This window comes from Haliaeetus albicilla, chromosome 6 (assembly GCF_947461875.1).
Source record: "Haliaeetus albicilla chromosome 6, bHalAlb1.1, whole genome shotgun sequence".
Lineage (NCBI taxonomy): Eukaryota > Metazoa > Chordata > Aves > Accipitriformes > Accipitridae > Haliaeetus > Haliaeetus albicilla.
This window is the reverse complement of record NC_091488.1, coordinates 31168351-31191408: the sequence shown is the minus strand read 5'-3', so window position 1 is coordinate 31191408 and position 23058 is coordinate 31168351. Positions and strand designations below refer to the sequence as shown.

The following is a 23058-nucleotide window of genomic DNA, read 5'->3' as shown; positions in this document are numbered from 1 at the left end:
ACACCATACAAGCAATGAACACTTAAGGCAAAAGCAAAGCTATTAATTTTGCGCTTCAAAGTCACAGTTTTCCCCCCTAAAAATTGTATCTTAAGAAGCTGCCGCTCCCCATCCTCATTCTCAATCCATCTGCACCTCTGCTGCAGCTGGTAACCTAATCACCGAAATTTTGTGCTTTATTCACAGATGTAGGCAAAACCTGGCATCAGCCCTGTACAGGATTCCCTCCTGTAACCCCTGCTGGGAGGAGGTGCCAAAATCCCTTGGGGCAGTTGGACCCTGCTGAGCCCAGGCTCATAAAGAACCTGGGCATCCTTTTGGCCAGACTGCGTTGCTGCTGAGACCCTCCCAGGGGAGCAGCGACAGAGGGGGGTCCCCTGGGGACAGCGGTTCCCCTCCTGCCTGTGTTAGTCCCAGACGTCCCAGGAGGCAGCAGCAGCGCTGGTGGGAGAGCTGCTTCTCCACAGCTCCTGCTGATGCTGGCGGTCAACAGTGATGCCATTGCTGTGGGTCAGGCTCTCTGCTACGCTACGCTGACTTTTTGAATTATGAATTTCTGCATTCTTCGTACTTTGGCCATTTGCGGTCCCGTCAAGGATGTTCTCATTCCTGTGAACACACAGTGCTTTTATTCTTTTGGTTTTGGATCTTCGTAGTTCCTTGGCCTCAGTGATATCTCATGGAAAAGTGTTTAAGGGGAGATTGTGCAGCCTGGCATCTTTTTACCTGTTCCCTTTTAACAGTCTGAAATGTTACCAGCTTTGAGTTTGCTTCAGTATCGCTTTGCTCGCGTATCCTGAAGGAGGAAACAACTTGCTTGACCCACGTGCTCTAGATCAGCCATTACTTTTAAGTATCTCTCTCTGAATTTCTTCCTCATTTGTCTCTTAGCCTGCTCAGCTGTCCCACTGTGCTGTTTGGGGAGAGGGACTTACAGGCATGACCTTGTCTCGATCCATTACTTTGTTAGTTTTGGCATTCTATATATTTTTAAATATAGCTTTTCCTTTTATAGGATTAAATATTTCTGTTTTAAGAGCCTGTTGAAACACACGTTTCCCTGTTCTCCTGTCTTAGGCTTGGCAGCTGATCAGCACAGGGCTGTAGATCAAAACTGACTTCTGGCTCCTTCAGACACCAGTTAGAGGAGGCGATGCTGAAATGGCTTGAGGTGTGCTGAGCAAGGAGATGACTGGGGACGGTATTTCTGTTAAATGTTGGTTCCAGCTGTCACTGGAAAATTCACAGTTTTGAGAAGCTGGGCAGACCCCAGCAGGAAAGATGCTGGAGAAAACAGGGACAAGAGCAGAATGAAAAGCTCTCACGTTTTCTTCCTGCCCGTCCCTCCCGCCCCCCTCCCCGAGCATTGTCTCTGTAACGCTGCCATTTAAAGATTGAGTGCCTATCCAAAGGCTGAATTTAATATATAATGTTGATTTAGGTCACAACTATAAGATTGTTCATCCATCCATCTGGTACAAAGCAATAAATACAAAATCTGTCTGAAATGACAGGCCAGCCTCTCTGCTTGCTGGCTGAAGTAATGTGCTCCTACTGTGGTATGATAGCCTGGCCGGCCTTGACAGTGGATTCCAAGAATCACAAGTTTACGGTCTGTCAGCCAGTGCAAACATCTATCCATCAAATATTCCCCACTTGTTTTACCTAGAATACAGAACCAGGGAGGCATTAAGAAATGAGTGGCAGAGGGAGATTATCTGCTTTGATACATGTATTTTCTTGGCTGGGAGACAGAGAGCTGGGATGGTTGTACTCCTGTGGTCTCAAAGATCACCAAAACACCACCTGTGAACATGCTGGGATTGTAGAGGTCTGAAACAGCATAGCCGAGATCCTTATCCTCATTTTTTCGGCTATACCTTGCTCTCCAGCAAAGACTGTAGCTCAGAGGTTTTAAAGTTTGGGCTATTGCTTGTTATAAACGAAGAATAGGTTATTAAACAAGGCCTGGGTTAGTGCTTGAGTGGCCCTATGAAACAGTAATATCACTCAATAGCCAAGTTTTCCAAGGGGAGTGATCCTGACCTACTCATTGTGTATGTCTCCCAGCAAGGTGACACCCTAGGGGATAGGCATGCTCAGGGCTGTGCACGTGCCAGTTAAAAACCCCAGGCCTGCAGGACTAATCCTGCCTCCTTGCTGCATTGTGTGGCTGTGGGTGCTCGGGTGGCATCCTCCTTTCTGGGCTGAAAACCCCCAAACCAAGGCTCCTTTAATCTTAAAGGGTCCCTGCAGTTTCTAACACAGTTAAAGGTCTTTGTCCCGGTGTCCTCATCAAATTCTGGTTTCATTCTTTAATGCCCCCTCTCAGGCTCCTTGCTGGGACCCAGTACTTTACTGGTCTCCAGCTTCCCAGCCTGCAGAGTCCCATGGGATGGGAGATTGTGTGGAGAAAGGAAGGAAGGGCACTTCCTTTGGGTGGACAGGGGGATCCAAGGTCAGAAGGAGGGAGCCTGTGAAAATCAGAAAGTGGGAGCAAGGGATGAAGTTCAGAAGAGAGGCATCAGCTGGGGGAAGAAAGGGTTTTCTTTGGGCTGGGCAACTACATCTTAAGAGAGATGAGCACCCCCAGGAGCTCTTTGCAGTTTGTTAGCAGTGGATTCTCAGTGTCTCTCAAGACCTTGCCTCTTAAAAAGCCCTTCAGGGCCCTGTTACTGCATGGACAAGCCACCAGATGCTCAGGGGACAGGTTGTGCTACCCTTTTCCCACTGACTTGGCCTCACTTCGCAGGTGGCTTCTCTGGGTGCAGAGGTGTGCTAGGGGATGCAAGGAGGGAGCGTTTCCATTGCAAGAGGATGGAAGCTCTGCTCTCTGGCCAGCTCTTCCCAGTCTTCCTTGGTACTGCAGAGGCAAGCAGGGGAGCTGGAGGGGGTTTCTGTTAGCCAGTCAATCAATCATTTCCCAATGTTTATTATTTATCCCCCTGGCCAAGCCCTCCCCTCATCCCTGCCACTCTGGGCGATGGGAATTTTTGTGATCTCTGAGCAGCAGAGGCTGGCAGGCAGCCTGATCGATGCTAGCAGCTCTTTCTCAGCCACATGAGAGGAGAAACATCAGCAAGGAGAGATGGAGTTAGAACTTTATTAGGAGAAACCTAGGCACAATTAACTATTAAGAAATACATGTATATAAAACACCTTACAAACAAAAAAATGGTTTTCCCCCTCTGTGTGTGTGAATATGTATGTATATGTACAGGGAACTGTACCAAAGCTACCTATGTATCAAGAGCAAGGATTCACAATCCCTTTCAGTGTCCCTAAGAGAGGGAATGGCTCAGTCCCCTCATCAGCTGGTCCCGGCCATTCGCTCATGCAGTCCAATATTGGGAAGCTGTGGCCTGTGTCCAAAAAGGCAGCGCAGGGTGAACAACGGGGAGCAGCTTAGCTCTGTTTAGCAAATCTCTTTAAAAGAGGGATGTCAGCCCTGCACTGAGAAAACATACCTAGAGTGGGAGCTGCCTACAGACCTCAGCCACCAGACTGCAGTGTTGGGTCCCAGTGGCTTCTCTGAGAGGCTACAGTGGTGGAAGGAGCTGGTCCATGGGTGGTTTCTTATGCCATATGTGCTAGGGATGGAGTGGAGGTGAAGATGACCTGATGGCAGAACAACAGGGACTTACTGCGAGGACAAATATCTTGGCTTGCACTGGCTGGTAGGCTTGAGAGAGCAGCCAAGAGCTGAATGTTGTGCAGGACCCGGAGAGGACTCTTGCTCCTTGCAAAAGATGCTGAAGTGTTTTGGTGGGTTAGTGAGAAGAAGACACAGGCTGTACCTCTTCTGCAGATAAACAGAGGATGTTTTTCTCTCAAGTGGGCTGCTGGCAGCACCCTTTCAGCAGCATTCAGGTTGCTTGAAAGACAAGTTTAAAAAGGGAAACCCACTTTGTTTCCACATGATAGTTCGTCTCTTTTACTAGTAAGATATCTGTTCTCGCAGGAGAGTCTCTATTTCTGTTAATGGATGTCTTGCTTAGAATTGATGACATAAGTATCTTGGGAAAACTCCCTAGTCTTCATCAACTGGTCGTCTAAGCGATATCCCTGGGGCCAGTCTTCTGCGCTGACTTAGGAATGAGGAAGGGATTCCAATGTTGGACATGAGGCAGCTGTGCATGGGGGACCACGGACGTCCTTATTTGTGGGGAAGAGTTCTATACACAGTGTCAAAAAATTCAAGTAGGGTTTACTTTATAGGTAAACTGGTATAAAATATCTGGGCTCAGGTAGAGAAAGGGACAGTTAGAAAGAGCGAGAACAAAGCAGATGAGAAAGTCTTTCAGAAAGCCTACAGGTGTGTTTCTGCTCCCTGCCAGTGAGAGAAGCTTCAGCTCAGTATAATTGCCAAGCTGTAGAGAATGTTGAATAGACATCAAAGAAGATGCAAGGGGGTTGAGGTCCAGTCAGTCTGTTGAATACAGTGTCGCGGTGGGTACCAGCTGGGCAGCCTCAGGAGTCTGCTGGCCTGTGCTCTACCAGGCTAAAGATGGTGAGTCTCCAATCCCTGTGGGTCCCATGATGAAAATATGGCCGAGAGCTTCACATCTCGAGATTGGTGCTTCTCTTCCATGCATGTCTCCCAGTGGCTGTCCCTGCCTTAAGCTGTGAGAGGTGCTGTCTGCAATATAACAATGATGTTCACTGAAAAGGAGCAAGAGCGTGTTAAAACAGAGAGAGCCTAGTGGCAAGAGGCTGGAGTCCGCTTTGCAGAAGTTTTACTAAGTGCTAAGACTGCTCCTTCTCCTCATCCCTCCTGGAGGCAGGTCACACAGACAAATCATCTGACCTTGCCTTGCTGCTGGCACGGCTGGTCTTGCTGAACCGGCGTTTCTCATTGAAGTAGTTCTCGGGGAAGGCGGGTGCCGCGCATTCGTTGGCCACCTCTGGACTCTCCACGTAGCTGGACTTAATGAAGGGCCCTTCGCCAGCGGCATCCTCCTGGCCATGGACTCTCTCGGTGGCGAAGTTGGCAGTGTTCTGCTGGGAGGCCGTCTTGTTGCTGAAGGGGCTGATGAACTTCCCGTTGGGACTTGACAAGCACTGGTTAAAATCTGGTGGAGGTGTGTACATCTGGGCCCTTTCCACTTGCGGGGCAGACTCCAATCTGCCGGGGGCTGTGCTGGGGCTGGGTTTGTAAGACCGGGAGCACCTCTCTTTGGCTTTCTTCCAGCCCAAGTGGTACAGCTCAGCCAGACTGAGGAATAGGGAGAGCACTGCCACAGCCAGCATGAAGACGATGAACACGTTCTTCTCTGTGGGACGGGAAACGTAGCAGTTGACAGGGTGGGGGCAAGGTGCCCGCTGGCAGATATACAGTGTCTCCAGGAAGATCCCGTACAAGATGTACTGTCCCACAATGAAGGCCACTTCCATGGCAGTGCGAATCAAAATGCTGTAGACGTAGGTGTTCAGCAGACTGCCCCTGAGTATGATTTTGCCTCCTGATTCATCCCAGCAAGACAGCTCAGCCTTCTCTGCCACGGGGCACTTCTGCTGGTAGTATGTGTCACCGTTGCTCTTCATCTCATGGGCTTCTATTTCTGCCTCCTTCATCTTCCTCTTCTCCTCCATGCGCACGGTGTGCATTGCATGGCCCATGTATACTAGAGATGGGGTGGAGACAAAGATGATCTGGAGGACCCAAAACCGGACATGGGAGATGGGGAAAGCCTTGTCATAGCAGACATTCTCACAGCCGGGCTGCTGGGTGTCGCACATGAAGTCAGACTGCTCGTCCCCCCAGGAGGACTCAGCTGCTGTACCCAGCACCAGCATCCGGAAGATGAAGAGCACGGTCAACCAGACTTTCCCCACCACTGTGGAGTGTTTGTGGACCTCCTCGAGGAACTCTCCTAGGAAACTCCAGTCCCCCATTTCTGCTCACCAGGAGGGGTGAGAAGTGTTGAAGGGAGAATTGGACACAGCCTCTGTGGGAGAAAATAGAAAAGAGTGATTCTAAGGAGGGTTAGGAAATGCGCAACCAGGAATGCGTGGAGGAGTGAAATGATTTGGTTTGTGTGAAAGGAAATGTTTTCATTTGACCTGAAATGAATGAGGTCTGGTTTGCTGAAAACTTTGTTTCACATCCACTGAAAACAATGCTTTGGGTTTGTTTGTGTTTTTTTTTTATTCAGCTACTGAAAAAGAAAGTGATCTATTTTGCATAACCCAACTACAACCTGTTAAACGGGCTGCCAGAACTTTGAGGGTGAGCCAGATTTATTCCTGGTTCAGAAAGTCCTTTCACTGCAGTCTGCATATTGCATCCTCTGTGGACTGTGTAGTTAAAGCAGCAGTCATCTGTCTGCAAACTGTGCTCTCGGGAATCCTTAATGGGCTGATCCCCTGGGAGATAAGACTGGAGTCTACAGCTTGGTCTGAGCAGTGCCTTGGCACTTTCATATGTTGCCTTTGTGCAATTCCTGCGCCCTGGAACATGAAGTGCTCGCAGCTCTGGACTTCGTTTCAGAGCTCGATGCCATTACTGAAAGAAATGCAGAGAAAATCTTCCTGTTGCCCACCTGCCCCTTGCCCATAGGTTTTGCTTTGGTTTTGCAGTGTTGCCAGTTGCAAGTGTTTCATTTACAAGTTGCAAATGGTTTGGGGAGTGTTAAGACTTTGGGTGAGCTGTGCCAGTCCTGTAAACCTAATCTGCTGCCACCGTCATGCCTCTCTGAGAGGGAACTGCTGCAAAATCTACACGGTGGATCTCACTTCCTCCTCTTTTTCTTAAGCTCTGAAACAAAATTCACAGTTCAAATGACACAGACAAAGAAAAAAGCCTCCTTTGAAATGCCTCCCAAGGACCAGCAGCTCCTGGGAAGTGCTATTTGGTAGGTGGTCTGATGAGAGGAAAGGTTTGGTGGGCTGATAGTAAGATTGCAGTGAAGATGTTGGAGAGCCTGTTTCTGACAGACTGTTTCTGGCCAAGTCACTTAACCTCATGGATAAAAAGAGAACGATGGGTTTAATCCATCTTTTGTGGGGCTCTGTGGGAGTGCTTGAGCAATCACTTCATCCAGTTATATTCACCATACTTACCTTCCCAGGGCACTGCAAAGCTCTCCCTTGTGCATGAGTTAAGGGCTAGGTGCTATAAAGTGTGCAGTATTACCTTGGAGATAATATTCTCCCACAGTCGCTCTTTTTTAAAATATCCTTTTAATAAACAAATGAAGAACTTAATCATCATCATAATGAAATATTAAACGCACTAGACTAGGTAAATCCCAAAGCCGTAGGGACCACATTGTTAACTCCCCTTCTTTATTGTCCCTTGTCTTGTCTTTAAGAGCCAATTATTTTTACTGTACAAAGAACGTCTGTGGAGAGTAGACACTGTTAAAAGCTGAAAATTTACTGCAGCAATATTGTGTAGGTTTCCTGTGAGCAAAAGCTGGAGAACAGAGAGATAGACTTGTTGGGGGAACAATATCCCCCCCTCTGGTTATGTGAGTGATCTAATTTAATGTAGCAGCGCACGATGATTTATGCTATCACTTGTTTATATGCGGTGTCCATCTGCAAGGATGGATGGGACAAAGATCGAAGGTTGAATCCTTAAACTCCTGGTGCTGCTGAGGGCTGCCGTGCAGAAAGGCGAGGATTGCCCGTGTAAGGAGGCAGGGAGGTGACCACTTGCTGCCCCGCTGCCTGTCAGAAGCCGTGTGAGGAGGGAGAAGGGGCATACCGGGAAGCAAAGGATGGGCTTTGGCTCTTCCCTGCTTTGGCAGGTATGCTGCAGTTGTGCTGATGTGGATCCTGGTGGCTGCTTGGCGTATGCAGAAGCTCTCGTCTGCTGCCAGCCCAGAACTGGAGGAGCAGTAACACAGAAAATCAGCTAGTCTTTCTGACTCCTCTTGTCTGCACTGGTAAAAACCGGTGAATGTGTGGGTCTGTCTTACCTTCTGAAATGGCTTTAGTGCAGTTACTGCGCTCTGGAGAAATTAGCATATGGCTTCATTCTGTGAGCACCAGGGGATTAAATACAGGCAGATAAATCAGTGATGGGAAATATTTACAGACTGTTGCACTGAAATCAGGGGGTTTATTATTTTTTTTTCCCAGAGCACAGACAAGGCAACCAGCTACCTCCAGGTACATCCTGTGTCAATATACTGCAGCACAGCTGTACGAGTGAGATATTCCTTCCAAGACAGCACGAACAATGGTGGGTGTCCTCATTCTTCCAGGTGAGTTTATGTTGTTTGCAGGTGCCCCTATTGCTCCTGCTGTTGTTAGCTGACAGATGCCTTTTCTTAATTCACCTTGCTTGTTAGAACACACTTCTTCCTGGCTGTGCCAAAGGCTGAGTTTTCCTTTCTGTCATGGGCATGTGCAATCATAAACTGAGCACCTCTTCCCATTAGTTCTACCATGTGCGGGTAGTTTGGGGTTTTACTATGGCTTGTTTTCCCTAGGGAAGACTACTAAACCTAGACACTCGCAAATTGTAAAAATCGGTGTGTACAGAACACAAAGTAAAGCAAATGTAAGTACAAGAGAAGTCCAGAAAATGCTAACGGATGCGAGAATAACAGTAATTCACCTGCCTCACACATGCACAAAATTTTCCAAGAGGATGTAAACCAGAAGGATCCAAGGCTGGCAGCCATGAGACTTAGACTAGATAATAGGGCCATTTTCCCTGCCCTTCCCTGCTGGCTGCTCCCCTGCACAGGCTGTTTAAAGGAGGGGCTGCCCCAAGACACCTCCTGATCATCTTGCTACAGCCCTATAGAGAGGTGAGGTGGCTACTGCAAGGGTGTAGGTGGCCACAGGATAACGGGTTTTGGAAACCAAGAGGAGTTCCTCTTCTACAGCAGTGTTTTTGGCTTAGATGCTTTTTAGTTATTAGCAAGTTATTGCAATGCCACACCAGCGGCCTTCTAGAACAACAGAAGAGAGCATCCAGCTCTCTGCTGCCAGCAAGCAAAGAAGGATTGTTGTCACCCCCTGACAGCTTTTCCTGGCTATGCAGGACTGCCTCTGACCTAGACTTTCTCCTCAGGGCTTTACTATTCTTGGGATTTTTCCATATAGTTCCCTTTCCTCATTCCCAGACTACTGTTGTCCTCGCATGCTTTGAGCTCTCAGTGTGTGAGCATCTGTGGCCTTTTATATTCCTAGTTTGGACTCAGTCGGGCAAATCTTGTCTCACTCTGGAGTGACTCAGCAAAAGACACCTCTGGGTATCTTTGCAGGGCCTCAGCACCTGATAGAAGACTGTCTTGACAGCAGAGTCATGCATCTTCGTGCAGAGTTGTAGGCTGGGCCTCTGCCCAGCAGTGCTTTTGGCTGACAGCTTTCTGCTGGATCAACAAAGGAGCTGTGCGCAGTCATGGGATCTTGGCACCGGGAAACGCGTATGTGACAAAGAGCAGCGCAGCCTGGCACAAACCCAGCGACGTGGCCGTCCTGGCTTAATCATCACCTGAAACGCTACTAAAGCTGGGGAAAACCGAATATCACACCGCAGGCCAGGCGTGGAGTGCACTCAGCTCTGGGCTGCCTTGTGACTGCCAAATTCCATGATAAAAATACCCCAGCGGGGATGGCACCTGCTGGTATGCCTGGCTGGCAGTCACGGGCTGCTCTCCACCATTCCTTTTTTGCACTACCTTCTTCTGTGGGAGGGGAAGTGTCCATTGCTCTCGGAGCAGTTTTGCCCATCCGCTCGGTGATGCTGCACGGTCTGAAGGACAGGCAAACGTTTCACGTCACGGCTTCTTGCTCCAGCTGGTGCACTCCTTCTGGTTGGACTAGCCGGGGCTTTGAGGAACAGCTAGGAAATTCACACCAGAGAGCCAGAAGGGCTGTTCCTGTGCAATCATCATCTTTATATGAGTTTATTTCCCTGGGGGTTGTTAGGAAGAAAGTTTCCCCCTCTTTAGAAGACAGGCGAGACTATCAGCAGTGATATAAATAGCTGAGCTTGACACTTCACACTAACTTTTCCCACAAGGAAAGTGACAGGAGGTCGCCATCTCTGCAGGATGTTTCTAAAATAAAGTGGAGCACCTGATTATAACACTGTTTCTGCTCTCCCTTGCTGGGCTCACCTCTTCCCCTCGGCAGGTCCCAGGGGTGCACAGAGAGGGTCTCCAAGGAAAGCTCCTCCAAAACACGGTTCCCAGGCAGGAGGAAAGTAACAAAGTCAAAGCCCTTGTATTTTTGCCCAATCTGCAAGTGATTTGCTCAGTTGGATACAAGTGTATGTATACGACAGTTAATCAGATGTCCCAATGAACCGGAAGGCTGGGGCTCAAGATGTTTTGAAGAGGCTTACACACCAGACATGGGGCTGTGTGTGGAGGCCATGCAAAAAGTCCATCCCCTCTGAACTACCGAATGGGGAGGCAGATGTCTCTTCTAGGTACTGGGTGCATGACATGTGACAGCCCTGTGCAGTGGCCAGCTGTGGCACGGTCAGTGCCTAGGAATTGCTTGTGGCCTTCCTTCCTCCAGCTGTGTCACCTCACAGCAGGTCCAGGCCAGCATGTGGCACAACAGATAGCTACCATGGGGGTATGGGGGCAGAGACCTTTTCCCCTGTGTTGACAATTGTCAGACTGCAGCCAGACCTGAGTGGTCCCCGCACTGCAAAACTGGCTGCTCACACTGTAGACACTTGGGAAGGACACTTTCAGCTCTGTGCTGGAGGTCAGTTAATGCTGCTTTGCTCTACAGATATACCTTCACTTAAGGATCTCCAGCCCCCCATTAACAGTAGTCCAGCCTCACAGCATCCCACGCAGTGCAGATGCTGTCATCTTTATCTTGCAGATGGTGATCACTGGGGTACAGAAAGGGCAGACTGCTTGTTCAAGGTCACTGTGGCAGAGGCAGTCCAGGGACAGAGCTCAGGGTTGTGACCTGCAAACTTGTGTCCTTTTTTCTGTCCTCTTAGACTTGGTGATAGCGACACAATGCTGCTTCTACAGCACAAGAACATCTGGTTCTACAGACTGCAGCCCTTCTCTCTTGTGCCCTGGGACAAGACTGTTGTGGTCACCTGAAAGAAATCCCCCTTGTGCTACCCTTTGACAGCAGGTACACCTGGCAGAACCAGAGGTGTGGGTTTGGGGTGGGTTTTTTGTGCTTTTCTAGGAGGTCAACATCTTGTTATTGCTGGCAGAGCCCGCAGCTGCGGTCAGTGCCCAAAAGGAAGAACCAGCCTTTTCAGTGTACATATACAGTGCTCCTTTGTTGCCAGGACCTGGTCAGGAAGCATTTTGGGGGCACATGGCTTACAACGTTAAAAGATGAATAAAGTTAGAAATGCACTGTACAGCGTGGGTGTGATGCTTTGAATTCCAGAGGCTTTTCAGAGCTTTGCAACATAGATCAATGCTAAAGCCCACCTCAGCATGTATCTTTTTGTTCACTGTTTAATGACATTGGCTCCTTCATATGTGTATACAATAGACAAGCAGTGACTCATTAGGCATTGTTTTCCAAGCACTATCCCTCTGGCTTCATATGTGCATGCATGTACTTATGCTAAGTTTCTGCCTGAAATAGGCCAGTTCTTTAGCCAAATTCGTAGCTCTCATCTGTGCATGGATCGGGACTAAATAGTTTTGTACTTTTGTACTTCTTTATGCTTTATTAAAAAAAAGTCTGACACGTTTGCATAGGTTCTTTTCTAGTTGCTTGGGTTCAAAGTCCTGTGCTGAATCAGTATCAGGGAGAGTGACTTTGACTCCAGTGCTAAAGTCTCATGGAAGAGGCAGGGCTCCATGTTAACAGCTCCTGTCCTAGAAGGCAGACATCAAATGTTTCTCATGTCTCTGCTCCTCCTGAGTTCACTGCAATTTCTGGAAGGGCCATGCTGGTATCCAGACCACTGGCCCTGCTTGCAGTTGCAGACAGCTTGTTATTCCTTCATGAGGTATGCTTTCCCCCTCCTCTCCAAATGTGGAAAATCTCAGAGTTCACAAAAAAGAAAGTGGGTGAGAAGATAAGGGAGTTGAATGACCCGTCACCTCCTGAACACACACCCATCCTGACGCACACAGACACCCAGACAGAGGGAAATCACTCAACACCTCCACGTGTGTACATCAGGAATGTGTTACACACATGGAAGACAGTACTATGTAGAATATTTTCATCTGAAGTGATGGTGGAAGCTGCAGACTCCCAGTTAGCTGAATTTTTATTATTTGTCTATCCAGCCCATCTAATGCTATTTTTTCTCCTCCTTGGCCATGGTCAAATTGTACTTTCATATATCCAGACATTAGGGCCAAGCTCTGCCTGATGTAGATGCAGGAGACCAAGAACAGAAAAGACCTTGAACTCAGATGAGTCAAGCTGAGCAATGAATTTGTCCCACTGTGTTTGAAAAGCCTGCATCAAATAGTTATGTGATAGTGGTATCCAGGCTTACATTTTGGATGGAGGGAGCACCCTCTAATTCTCTTGGGATTATCTCTGTGCCTTAGAGAAACACGGTTGCTTAGGGAGCCCAGCAAAACTGGACTTGGGATAACCTAAATGAAGGCTCACATGTGCTTTTTGCTAGAAAAAAACATCAGTTTTCTCTCTGATGTAAATGCTGCAAAGAGGCTAATGGATATTACTCAGATTACTCCTTAACTAACAGGATGAAGAGCATCCAGTTCAGGATTACAGAGCTTGATGCTCTTTACAGTTTCTTTATCTTTCCAGGGAGAAGCTAACTTACATGAATTTGCAGCTGATGCTAAGCTGGGCAGTACTGTATACAGGAGAGAGGACAGCCAAACAGGGCAGAGGGAACTCCAGAAAACAGAAACATACTAGGAAATTTGGGGACTGCTGTAGTAAAGCAGTTCCTGAGCTCTGCTGAGAGAAACCGACCTTAGGCACTGCTTAGCCAGTGGAGGAGGCTGGTATAAGGAGATGTGGAGGTGATGGCAGGCGTCACGTTGGGCCCAATATAGCAGCAAAAATACCTGTCCGTGTGATTTTAGGCTTGTTCATAGACTGCATGAGATGCAACTTGTTATAGTGTTGAAATAAAAGAGACTGGAGAGGTACTGGGAGAAGGACAGGGCTCTCATTCAGACTTTTCCCATCCTTTCTTCCCTCCTCTCCCCCCAGTGTCTCCCTGCCTATCACTTTCCTGTTGCTCTCACACAGTCAAGCTTACGCCGTCCTGAGCCTTGCTTCAGCTTTTTGGCAGTTTTGACCACTTAACTCTCTACAGCACCCAGACTGCTAATGCTTTCAGCTTTAGGAGGGGGAAATTTTCACTAACTATCTACTTCCCACTTAGTACTACCTTGTCAAATCTCATTTCTTCTTTCTTTCAAAAAATCCATAGGATTCTCTTCATGCTCCAGCCTCATTGCTGTATCCTTGCCTCAGGTATTTAATTTCTCATTCATGGCAAAGTCTGGCGATAACTTGTGAGTGGATTATTTTATATACTCAGTGTATGTACATATATATGCACATTCCTCCCCTCCACCCCCCCCGCCCTTGAAAACAACCAATATTAAATTCGCAAAACCCAGCAGTAGGGAGTTAGGAAATGCTAGAATTACTGTTCTCAGTCATCTTAATTCAATCTCTTTGTGCCTGTGCCTCATATGTATGAGGCTTTAACCACATCCTCACATTGTCACCTCATTCTTTGCACAGGATGCCTGCCTTATTCTGTGCCAGCCTGGCTGGGGCTTTCTTGAACAGCAGCTATTCAATGTTTTGTTTTCTCGTCATTGTTCAGTGGGTGGCCTGTGCCTCATTTACAGTACACTATTCAAGTCCAGTTCTAAAGACAGAATTATTAGTTTCCTCATGGGTTTTCCTATGGCTTTCATCACAACGGTATCTGATTGCTTCACAATTATTAATTTACTTATTTTCATTACCACCTGGAGGTGAGGAGATGGTATTAGATCAACTCTACAGCTGAGGAACTAAGGCAGTGAGAGATTAAGGTAAAAAGTGTTCATTAATTTTGGAATCTGTTTGGAGATGTTGCTAATCTGGTTTTTTTTTTCAGTGTACTTACTTAACACTATATAAAGTATGTTCAAAGCAGAGCTCTGTCTGGTTAACGCTGGAGTGGGAGAGTTTATCACTTCCACCAGTTGGACCACATCTAAAAGTCAGACATCCAGAAGATGAGAGACACCACTGAGGGGCCATTTGTGAAGAAACGTGGTTTAAGTAATTTGCCCCTTCATGACAGAAGAAAGTGGAGTAAGAAGCAATAATTAACCTCAGTCCTCTTGGATAGCTTTATCTGACTTTAAATTGGAGACACTTTTTCTATTCCCTCCCTTCTTTACCAGACATCCAAGTGCAGCTGAAGACCCTGGAGCTCTGCAGCAGTCACCCTCACCGGACTGCTTCACTTCCCGAGTGACCCTGTGCCCTGGCCAGGGCATCCGTCAGCTTTTCTGCTTCTAAGGGAGAGGAGTTTGTATAGAAATTCTCAACCATTCTCAAGGCATGTCCGAAATGACAAAGATAATGAAGAAAGACAGAAATGTAAGTGTAAACCCCTTAGTTCTTACATTAAAACCCACTGACTCTTCTTTAAAGATACACTAGAGACATTTAGAAGTACGCATCTCTATATTCATTACAGGCTGTGTGGCATGAATATTTCTTTGTTTCAGGAAAGAGCTGGCATGCTAGAGTATTTTTCATAGAGGTCTCTCTGTTGCTTATCAACAGCAATAAAAATCATTTTTTTCCCTCTTTATGAATTCTTAGCCCAAAGGTTGAAGTTTCTCTGGTGGCTCCTGGGAACTATTTCTAATTTTAAGCCTCTGTCCTCGTGCCTCATACAACAGCACCCAAGGTGTAGAGCAGTCTCTGAAATGTGCTCCCTAATGACAATGTATAGTGCTGAATTACTCATTCCTTCTTGTCTATTTTCAATGCTGCGAGATAAGTTAGAAAACAAGGGCAAACGTGCAGAATGTGTGAAATCTGTCTGAAGGTCAAAAAGAGAAGAGAGGCTAGGGTATGAGGTTCTGTATTTTCTGGCAAGATTTAAATTTTTCATGCAAAAGTCCGAAATAGTAAAATATTGTGATAATATATACCGTTGAGCGGAAAAAATCAACAACCCTGAATAGTTTTAGTAGCAGGAATACTTAACATAGTTCCCAAGTGACCGGAGCCTGATGAGTATTTTAAACCCTGAAGCCTCAGAAATTCTCCTAAACTACTGTTCTGCTCCCAAGGAAAGGGGGAAGAAAGTTAGAAATCTTCTGCACTGTTCTCAGAGTAGATTTTGAAAAGACCAGCAAATGCAGAATTGTTTGGCTTCTGGTACAAATACCGAATACTAAGAGGCTTCTGAATAACAGTTTAACCTGCTCCTAGCTGCACACACATATGCATACATATATTACATGCATGAAGTTCTTTAGCGTTAAAGAGAGAATCACATAGGCAGCAGTAAGGAAAAACTCTTACACGTACTTCTTCTCTGAGGTATTTTGACAGGTTTATTAGCACGGAGGAAGAGTTCAACAATTAAGGCTCATTCAGCTTGTGACTTTTTTAGCTGAAGTTTGTCCAGAAATGCTACTTGCACGATTCTCTGATGGTTTTTACAGTACTTCAGGGACAGAAGCACTGCCTCAGTTTACCTGAGCTGTTAAAATCAGAGTGCCACAAAGCTCATTAGGCATGAGAAATGGCCAGTAAAATGACTCTTTAGGAAATCAAAGGAGTCACCACAGATCAGAGGTGGCAAATAGCAGCAACCTTTACAGTCATTGTCATTGTTTCTTTCCAGGTGGATGTATAGGGGTACTGTGTTTCAAGCTGGACTACTGTTTGAAATATGTGTTGGCAATGCTAGAAGTATTAAATAATGGAAATGTAATTGAATAATTACTCCAAGTACAAAAAGGGGAAAAAAGTTAGGAAGGCAAATAAAAAGAAGCAGCAGCTGCTAGTGGGAGAGGGTGTTTGTCCCTCTAGGTCTGTGTGCCTCTCTGCTGAGGCTGCCCTGGGCAGTGTTGGGATGGAGAAGAAAGGCATTCCCCCTGCAGCGTGCACAGTACTGGTGACTGGGAGATACGAGCAAGGCGCTTCTCTACATTTGAGTTACATTCCCAGGCTCCATGTCACAGACCAGCCAGGATGCAATACTCTCAAGGAAAAGAAACTGCAATATTTTGAAACCATCCTGTGCACTTCGGAATATAGGCGGTTCACGCAAACACTTGATAAAGTGTTTATACCCTGAGAGCCTCTCATAGGTAAGAGTTCCCTTCACCACCCTCCCCTGAGCAGCCTGACAGCATGCTGAAATGGGATCTGACAGAAACTGCAATTTGCACGTTATACTGTCTGAGGATACTTGGGGCTCTTATCCTGCTTTCCTGTACATTGAAATCTATCAGTATCCATGTTCATTGCAGGGAGGCTTCCCCGTCATTTCTGTAGCTGCCTGTGGCAAAAAGAGTTTAATTTTTAAAATGTCCCAGGCCCATCTTGGTACTAGTGGGAATGTTTTGGAAAGAAATTGAAAGAAAAAGTAAATTTCTTAAGTTATTTTTGGCCATCCTTCTTTTCCTGCCTCACCAAGTCCTTCTCTCCCCTCATGCTCTTTTCCCCTTGAGTGTGACAGCTTGAGCTGCCATCAATGCTTCTGCAGTTCTGTTATTTCCCCCTCATGGTTACTTACCTTATTTCGAGTATTTTGTTTTCTGTCTCCTTTCCTTGCTTTAGCACTTTTCCTTTCTGCAGTTGTGTTGGACTCCTTGTTCTTCTCAGTTGCTTGGTTTTATTCCTTTAATATGGTTCTCTCTCTCTTCCTCTCTTTTTCTCCACCCCCTTTCTGTGTCACTTTGTCTTCCCCACTGCCTCTCTGCCTTTCCCCCTCTTCTTTCTTCACCTACTTTTCTTGTCTCTCCCACCCCCTCCAGCTTAATCTTTCTATTTTCAAACCTAGTTTCCTGTTGTTTTTCCTTTAAAGACCATGGATCTCATTCCTCCTTCTCCATTCTCAGCCTCTCCCCATGCCACCCTCCCCATGCCGACAGGATGCACTCGCTGCCGGCTTCGTGCTGTCCCTTCCAGTTGCCGCTACTGCTGTTCCTTGCACCTCCTCCCCCAGATAACATGCCACGGTCTAAGCCTTCCTTAAATGAAAAGAGACAGGGTTGCCCCACAGTTACACCAACCAGACCCTGGGAAGCTTTTTCCATGCAAGAGGTCGATGAAAGACATTTTTCTGACTTGTTCAAGCTTAATCTGACAAAGCAGAGTTCATGTGGAGCAGGGTCTTCCACCTCTTCAAATAACATAGGACTCGCTCTGCTGGCTTGGACCACAGGCCCAGCGCAGCTGCAGCCGTGTCCCATAGGGCACTTGATCCTTCCCAGGAGGGTTTTACAGGCTCCTTTACTGATAAATAGAGTATAACCTGCCTGCCAGGAGAGGTGTTTTTTGACACACCCCCCACCACCACCTCCCTGGACACACAGTCTGGCACACGAGCATTTGGGCCTTTCTAAAAAATGCTTTTGGCACATCAAGTGTCTGGAGGTCTTGTATTTCATGTATGTGTCAAGTCGAGCCTCTGATTCCTGCACATCAGGCCCCAGAGAGGAAGGTCAATCAGAGATGCTTTTTGGCTTTGATAAAGGCTGGTCTCAAAGACCCAGTGTCAGGAGAGTGAGATTTGCATGGAAGAATCTGCTACCCTGAGAATTGACTTGCTGCGCACAAGCTTTGGCGGGTGTCCCTCCAGCAATCCTTCCTGGGCTAGATATCTCCCATCCAGAACATAATTGCCCAGTGGTTCCTATGCAGCAGCTAGTGTAGATCATGAAGCAAAAGCAGTCCAGAGACTAAAACACAGGGCTGGCAACTCTTCTAATCATTGTTCTCCCACTAGTTTAGTATCCCCTTTAGTCACAAGATTGAAAGCCAGCCTACATGGGGGACAGTGCTGTGCAGAGGCTACCTCTGGAGGCTTGCCCTATGTGGACACACTCACTCTGAAATTAAAAGTGCAACTCCTTTTCAAGAGGGCTGAATCCTCACTGATGGTTAGTGCAGGACATACAGTGCACAGTAAATTCCCATAGCAGCTCAGTAAACTCCTGGTATGGAGAAATCCATAGTCATTTGCCACTTCATTTCTAACTTCATTGAAAGGCTTTCTGTGACTTCAAATTAAACAAGAATGTTTCTGGAGTTGTTTCTCCCTCTCCTGCCTGGCAGTTGTATAGGTCTGATGGAATTTCATGGGAAGGAGAATATCACTGTGTGCTTTTGTTTTTCTGGAGTAATTTCCATAAAGCATTATTATGTAAAGTCCTGTTGATTTTATGCCAGTGAAATTGTCAAGGACTTCATTATAGAAGTGTCCAAAAAAAGGTGTTAATAATACAGATCCAGCTCACAGATGGCTTTGGGATAGGCTAGCTAAGGCTTGTCAAGTTTTTCTCATGTGCTATACAGAGGCAGGTCCTGCAAGTGAGCTGTCTGAAATGTAATCCCCTCCTTGCGTGGCTGACACTTTGCTGCACACTCAGGGTGATCAGGTCTGATTCTCCCTGCTCACTCCTTTGTGTTTCCTATCCCAGTATTGTTCCTGTGTGGCATACTCATTCTCCCACAGAGTTAATCTCTGAATCCAGCAGATACAGTCTAGTTCTGTTGAATGAATGAGGGAGGGGAGAAGGTTTCTGTCCAATATATGCATCATGCATGTGAGGTAGCTGTTACGAGCTCTTTTTGGTGGTGGTGGTAACTATTTGGATTTTGATGCACAGAAAGGAAATGGGTGAAGGCAGACAGGGAGGCAAAAGACAGAAAGGTGGGTAGAGGTGTTGTATGGATACCTCAGCCAGCACCTCAACGTGTTGTCCCTTCTCTTCTCTACTGCACCCTCTTCAAGGGAAAACAGAGGTGTCGTGGCAGTTTCTTCAGCTCCACAGCTAGAGAAATAGCTGTTTTGCCTGCTGGTAAACTGGGAAGAAGGATTTTTCCTCCCCTCCCCAAGAGACTGCTATGCAAAACTTGTAGACTTGAGTGAGGAGAGCAAGTGGAAGAGAATGCTCCCCCAGACAGTGGGAATGAGGAGAACAGCTGACAGCTTGCCATGTGCAGCTTGCAGATCTCAGCAGTTTATGATGCTGTGGAACAGATTTTGAAGGAAAGGAGAAATAAAGCCAGGAGGTAAGGGAAAAATAGGGCAACATGTACCATCTTTTGATCAAAGGTCAATAGCTTTCTTGGGGTAAGATTCCCCACCCTCTAGGTAAAAGAAACATAGCAGACCTTATCTACCTGGACTTCAGTAAGGCATAGATATGGTGTCCCAGGAGAAGCAGATTAGTGGAGAAGATTCAGCTGAAGAAGACAGGGATTATTAGAGAAATCCTCAAGTGGGTAAGAGACTGACAGAATTGAGACAACAGTTCCCTAATAGGTTGAAGGGAAGTTATCTGTGAGGCTGCTCAAAGATTGCTCTTAGGACTGATCTTTTTAAATATTTGTGTTAATTACCTTGGCACTGAAAGTAGAAATGCTAATGAAATCTGCTGATGAACAAAGCTGGGAGGTATTGTCAGGACAGAGGTGGATTCCAGCACTAGGAGACCTGGAGGCTTTTTGTGACTGGAGTGATCGAGGTGAGGTTAAATGAAAGAGTGCAAAGTCACATGCTAGGAACTTGTTGCTCAGAGAGTAACAGGAATCTCTTTTAGCAACTGGGAGTTCCTAGTTGGCAGGACTGAGATGGGGAAAGTCCTGGGTGAAGGTCACCAAAGGAGGAGGAACCAGCAATGCTATGTGGGGGTGAAAAAGGCAAGTGAGCTTTCAGGACATAGCAGTATTTCCAGTTGCAGCGAGTGAGATTAATGCCGTCCAAGAGGACGCGAGACCCCTCCAGAATAGTGTGTGCAGTGCTGCTCACCCACGTTCAAGAAAGATATTCAGCCTGGAACAGGTGCAAAGAAAGGCAACGGGGTGATCAGAGGGACAGGGGGTGTCTCTTGGCCAAGAGTATGTTTATTTATCAGTCACAGAAGTGACTGCAGGGAGATGTTTGAGCTGATTTGAAAATAGATGCGGTACCAGCCTGAGTTTTCTGCATTAATTATTTTGCACTGAACTTCATGCTAGTGCAGCTACCCAAAGTAATTAAAACATGGTGTGATGTGCCTGCAGGGTGAATACTATAAGGGAGCTTAGTTACTTAGTCTGGCAGAACAAAGGTTAAGAGAGGAAAAATTTGCTGCCTATAAATACTTCTAGGAATTGGGGGTTGGGGAAGTAAGTGCTAGGGAGAGAGGAGAGCTACATAAGCTAAAGGACAATGTGGCACAAGAATAAATAGATATAAATTGGCTGTGAATGAATTTAGGTTGGAAATCAGAAGGTTTCTAAGCAACAGAGCAGGGAAGGAGGTGCTGGAACAGCATTCTAGTAGCACAAGTGAGGGCGGAAGCCTAATGAGATTTAGGACAGAGCTTAGTAAGTTTAGAAAAGGCCATTTGTTTTGTACTTGCCTGTTATTCAAAGGGATTGAACCTGATAAGCTAAGAGGTCCCTTTTTCATTCTATTTCCTGTACTTGCCTTATTGCCTTATCAGAGCTGCTCCCTTTCACACAGAAGCCAGGTAAATCCCGAATAGAGTTTGTGTGATGAGTTTTTCAGCATTGATCCCATGGATATTTAATGGAGGATTCATTCTGTGTCAGGGATTTAAACAAACAAAAAAAGCAAGCTAACTCAATGCGTAGAGAAGGTCTGCAAATATGCAGTAATATAGATGAGAGCTCACATATGAAAGAGCTTCTTCACATAAAACAGATGTTCTTGGAGCATCTGGCTTTGCTGGAAGGCTGTTTCAAATGCGGGTAGATGCTCTCCTGAGATTTGAGAACTTCAAGAGACTGTCTGAAGGGAAAATGTCTTGTACTTTCCTGCCATTACCGAGGACTTTGTGCTTGGGGAGGATATCAGATTTGTTGCATTGGGAAATTTCAGGAAAAAACACCACCCAACAACAGTTGAGATAGAAACTTCTCATACGTATTTCACCTCTGATGCCTGGCCACATCACTGCACTTATTCTGATTTGTCATATTGTCCCATGCTGGACAGGCACCTCTAGTACCTTCTCTAAAGCACCAATGGATGGTACCTTCCTGGTGAAACATTTTATCTAAAATCCCCATGTGTGAATATGATTGAAAGAGAAGGAGGGAGGGGGAAGTTCTCTGTTATACATTAGACCTCTGGAGACAGCTTGAAGGCATCCTCCAGCAGGAGGCAAATTCCCAAGGACAGGCTGGGACCAAGGGAACAGGATTAGCATGTGACAGTGGGCCCCTGAATGAGGGGGAACAGTTTTATAGTCACAGTTTCTTATTTAGTAAAAAATCCCAAATTATTCCATTATAGATGGATGTTGTCCCCTCCCCAGCCCAGAGTACCAAACCAGCACAGAGTGAGAAAAGAGGAACCAAGAAACTGCAAAGCGTGAAATGTCACTGTGTGTCAGTCTCATTTGCCAGTAACGTTTTCAGCAAGAAAAACTGGAAGAGGTTTTCATCTCACTGACGAGAAATGACCATCTATCCCAAAGTAAATGCTTAGCTGTCAGCTTTATTTTACTAGAAATAAAGCACAGCACTCTCACAGCTACTGCCTCCACTTTTCAACTCTGCAGCATCTCTGAGTAGTTGAGAAGTGCTTTGCAAATGATAATGTAATTACAGCTCCTATAAACACTCTCCTTGCTTTACAGGTGGAGGAAGCAAACCACAGGGAGCATAAAGGATTTGTCCAAAGGATCAGCAAGTCATTTTCAAGTGGAGTCCTCACCTGCTTAGCCACCAGACATTCATCTTGTCCTGTACACTTCCAGCTAGATGAATTGCTGCTTTACAAAAATATGTGTGTATACATATATACATGTATATGTTTCCCAAAGTGAGAAGAAAAGAAAGAACAGACCTTTACCTCTTTTTGCTGAGACTGCACAGGTAGAGGGAGGAGCAGGTGAAGTTGACTGAAGGGTGAGCTTTAGCACAGCCCCTTGGTCTTGCTGGAGCCCACCTCTCTGTCAGCGTTCGGCTCCCAGAAGAGATCCGTGTCTGAGGGAGAACACTCTGGATAGGGTAAGCAAACCCCAGTCAGCTCCCAGGAGCTCAGCCTCCTGCTATGGTCTGACACTGGCTCACCGGCTGGAGGTTGCCTCAAGCCTGGAGGACCGATGCTGGGGGAGACTCGCTCCCAAGCTGTTCCTGATATGCACTGGCAGCTGTCTGCCTGGTATTCTTTTAAAGAGTCTTCATGGATCAGGATAAAAATGTGATCTTACGCAGGCAGCATTGTAAGCACAACTTGGCTCAAGTTCAGCTCTTCCTCTGGCTCCCAGCTACTCTATTTTTATTGAAGGAATTTGAGGCTATCAGAAAGGAAGTCAAATTGTTTTAGGAAAACAATAGAAAAGCAACTTGAAGTTTATTAGCTTCCTGGCCAGGGCCTGGGACCAACTTGTCAAACTTATTAGAGCAATGGCAGAGCTATTTATTTAAAAGGGCTAGCGACAAGACTCAAAATTTTGTTCCTGTTTAGGCCTCAGTGGAAACAAAGGAAAGCCATAAAATAATATCTGAAAGGAGCAGATGGCTAAATGGTAAATGGTGCAAGTAAGGTTGGCCTGTGAGCCATTTGTGGTGTTCACCAGTGCAATGGCTTTCACGGGATTTTGTTACTGAATGAAAGCCAGGGCTTGCATTCATAGGCTAGCCCCATCAGCCCAAATTCCTTATAGTGGCTGGAATTTTCAAATGGAAGCCTCACACCTAAGATTACAAATTTGGCAGGAAAAGGTCTTCATTTAGAGCTACTGAAAGGAGCAAAACAATATGGTAGGTCTGCAGAAGAGCCAGGAATAGAGCCCAGGTGTCCCTGATCCTGTTGGACTGCTGGAGCCCCCCGACTGTAAAAAATATTTATATCCTTTAGAAGCAGCTGCAGTCTGCTTCCCCATTCAGCTACCCCAAAGTAGCAGTGCCGTTAAGTCACTAAAAACATGCTGGCATGCG

At 46.4% G+C, this 23058-nt stretch overlaps 2 protein-coding genes across 5 annotated transcripts in view; one reads left to right on the top strand and one right to left on the bottom strand.

Annotated features, from left to right (window-relative positions):
• Positions 1-3089: 3089 nt before the first annotated feature.
• Positions 3090-22180, bottom strand: GJA5 (gap junction protein alpha 5). 2 transcript variants are annotated; one of them, XM_009915334.2, is made up of 2 exons: positions 21968-22180; positions 3090-5948 (listed from the first exon to the last, which is right to left on the bottom strand). In XM_009915334.2, exon 2 carries the CDS (start codon positions 5893-5895, stop codon positions 4786-4788), a length of 1110 nt encoding a protein of 369 aa, XP_009913636.2. In that variant the 5' UTR covers positions 5896-5948; positions 21968-22180; the 3' UTR covers positions 3090-4785. The 2 variants fall into 2 exon arrangements, with proteins under 2 accessions (XP_009913636.2, XP_009913635.2); XM_009915333.2 differs by lacking the exon at positions 21968-22180 and adding an exon at positions 16670-17117.
• Positions 13970-23058, top strand: part of GJA8 (gap junction protein alpha 8) — a 55466-nt gene continuing 46377 nt past the window's right edge. The window contains exons 1-2 of one of the 3 annotated variants that reach the window (XM_069785411.1): positions 13970-14217; positions 14310-14508. The gene's annotated coding sequence lies outside the window, so the exon portion shown is untranslated. Of the gene's footprint in view, positions 14509-22010; positions 22126-23058 lie in introns of those variants that run through there. The other 2 variants (XM_069785410.1, XM_069785412.1) reach the window with 2 other exon arrangements.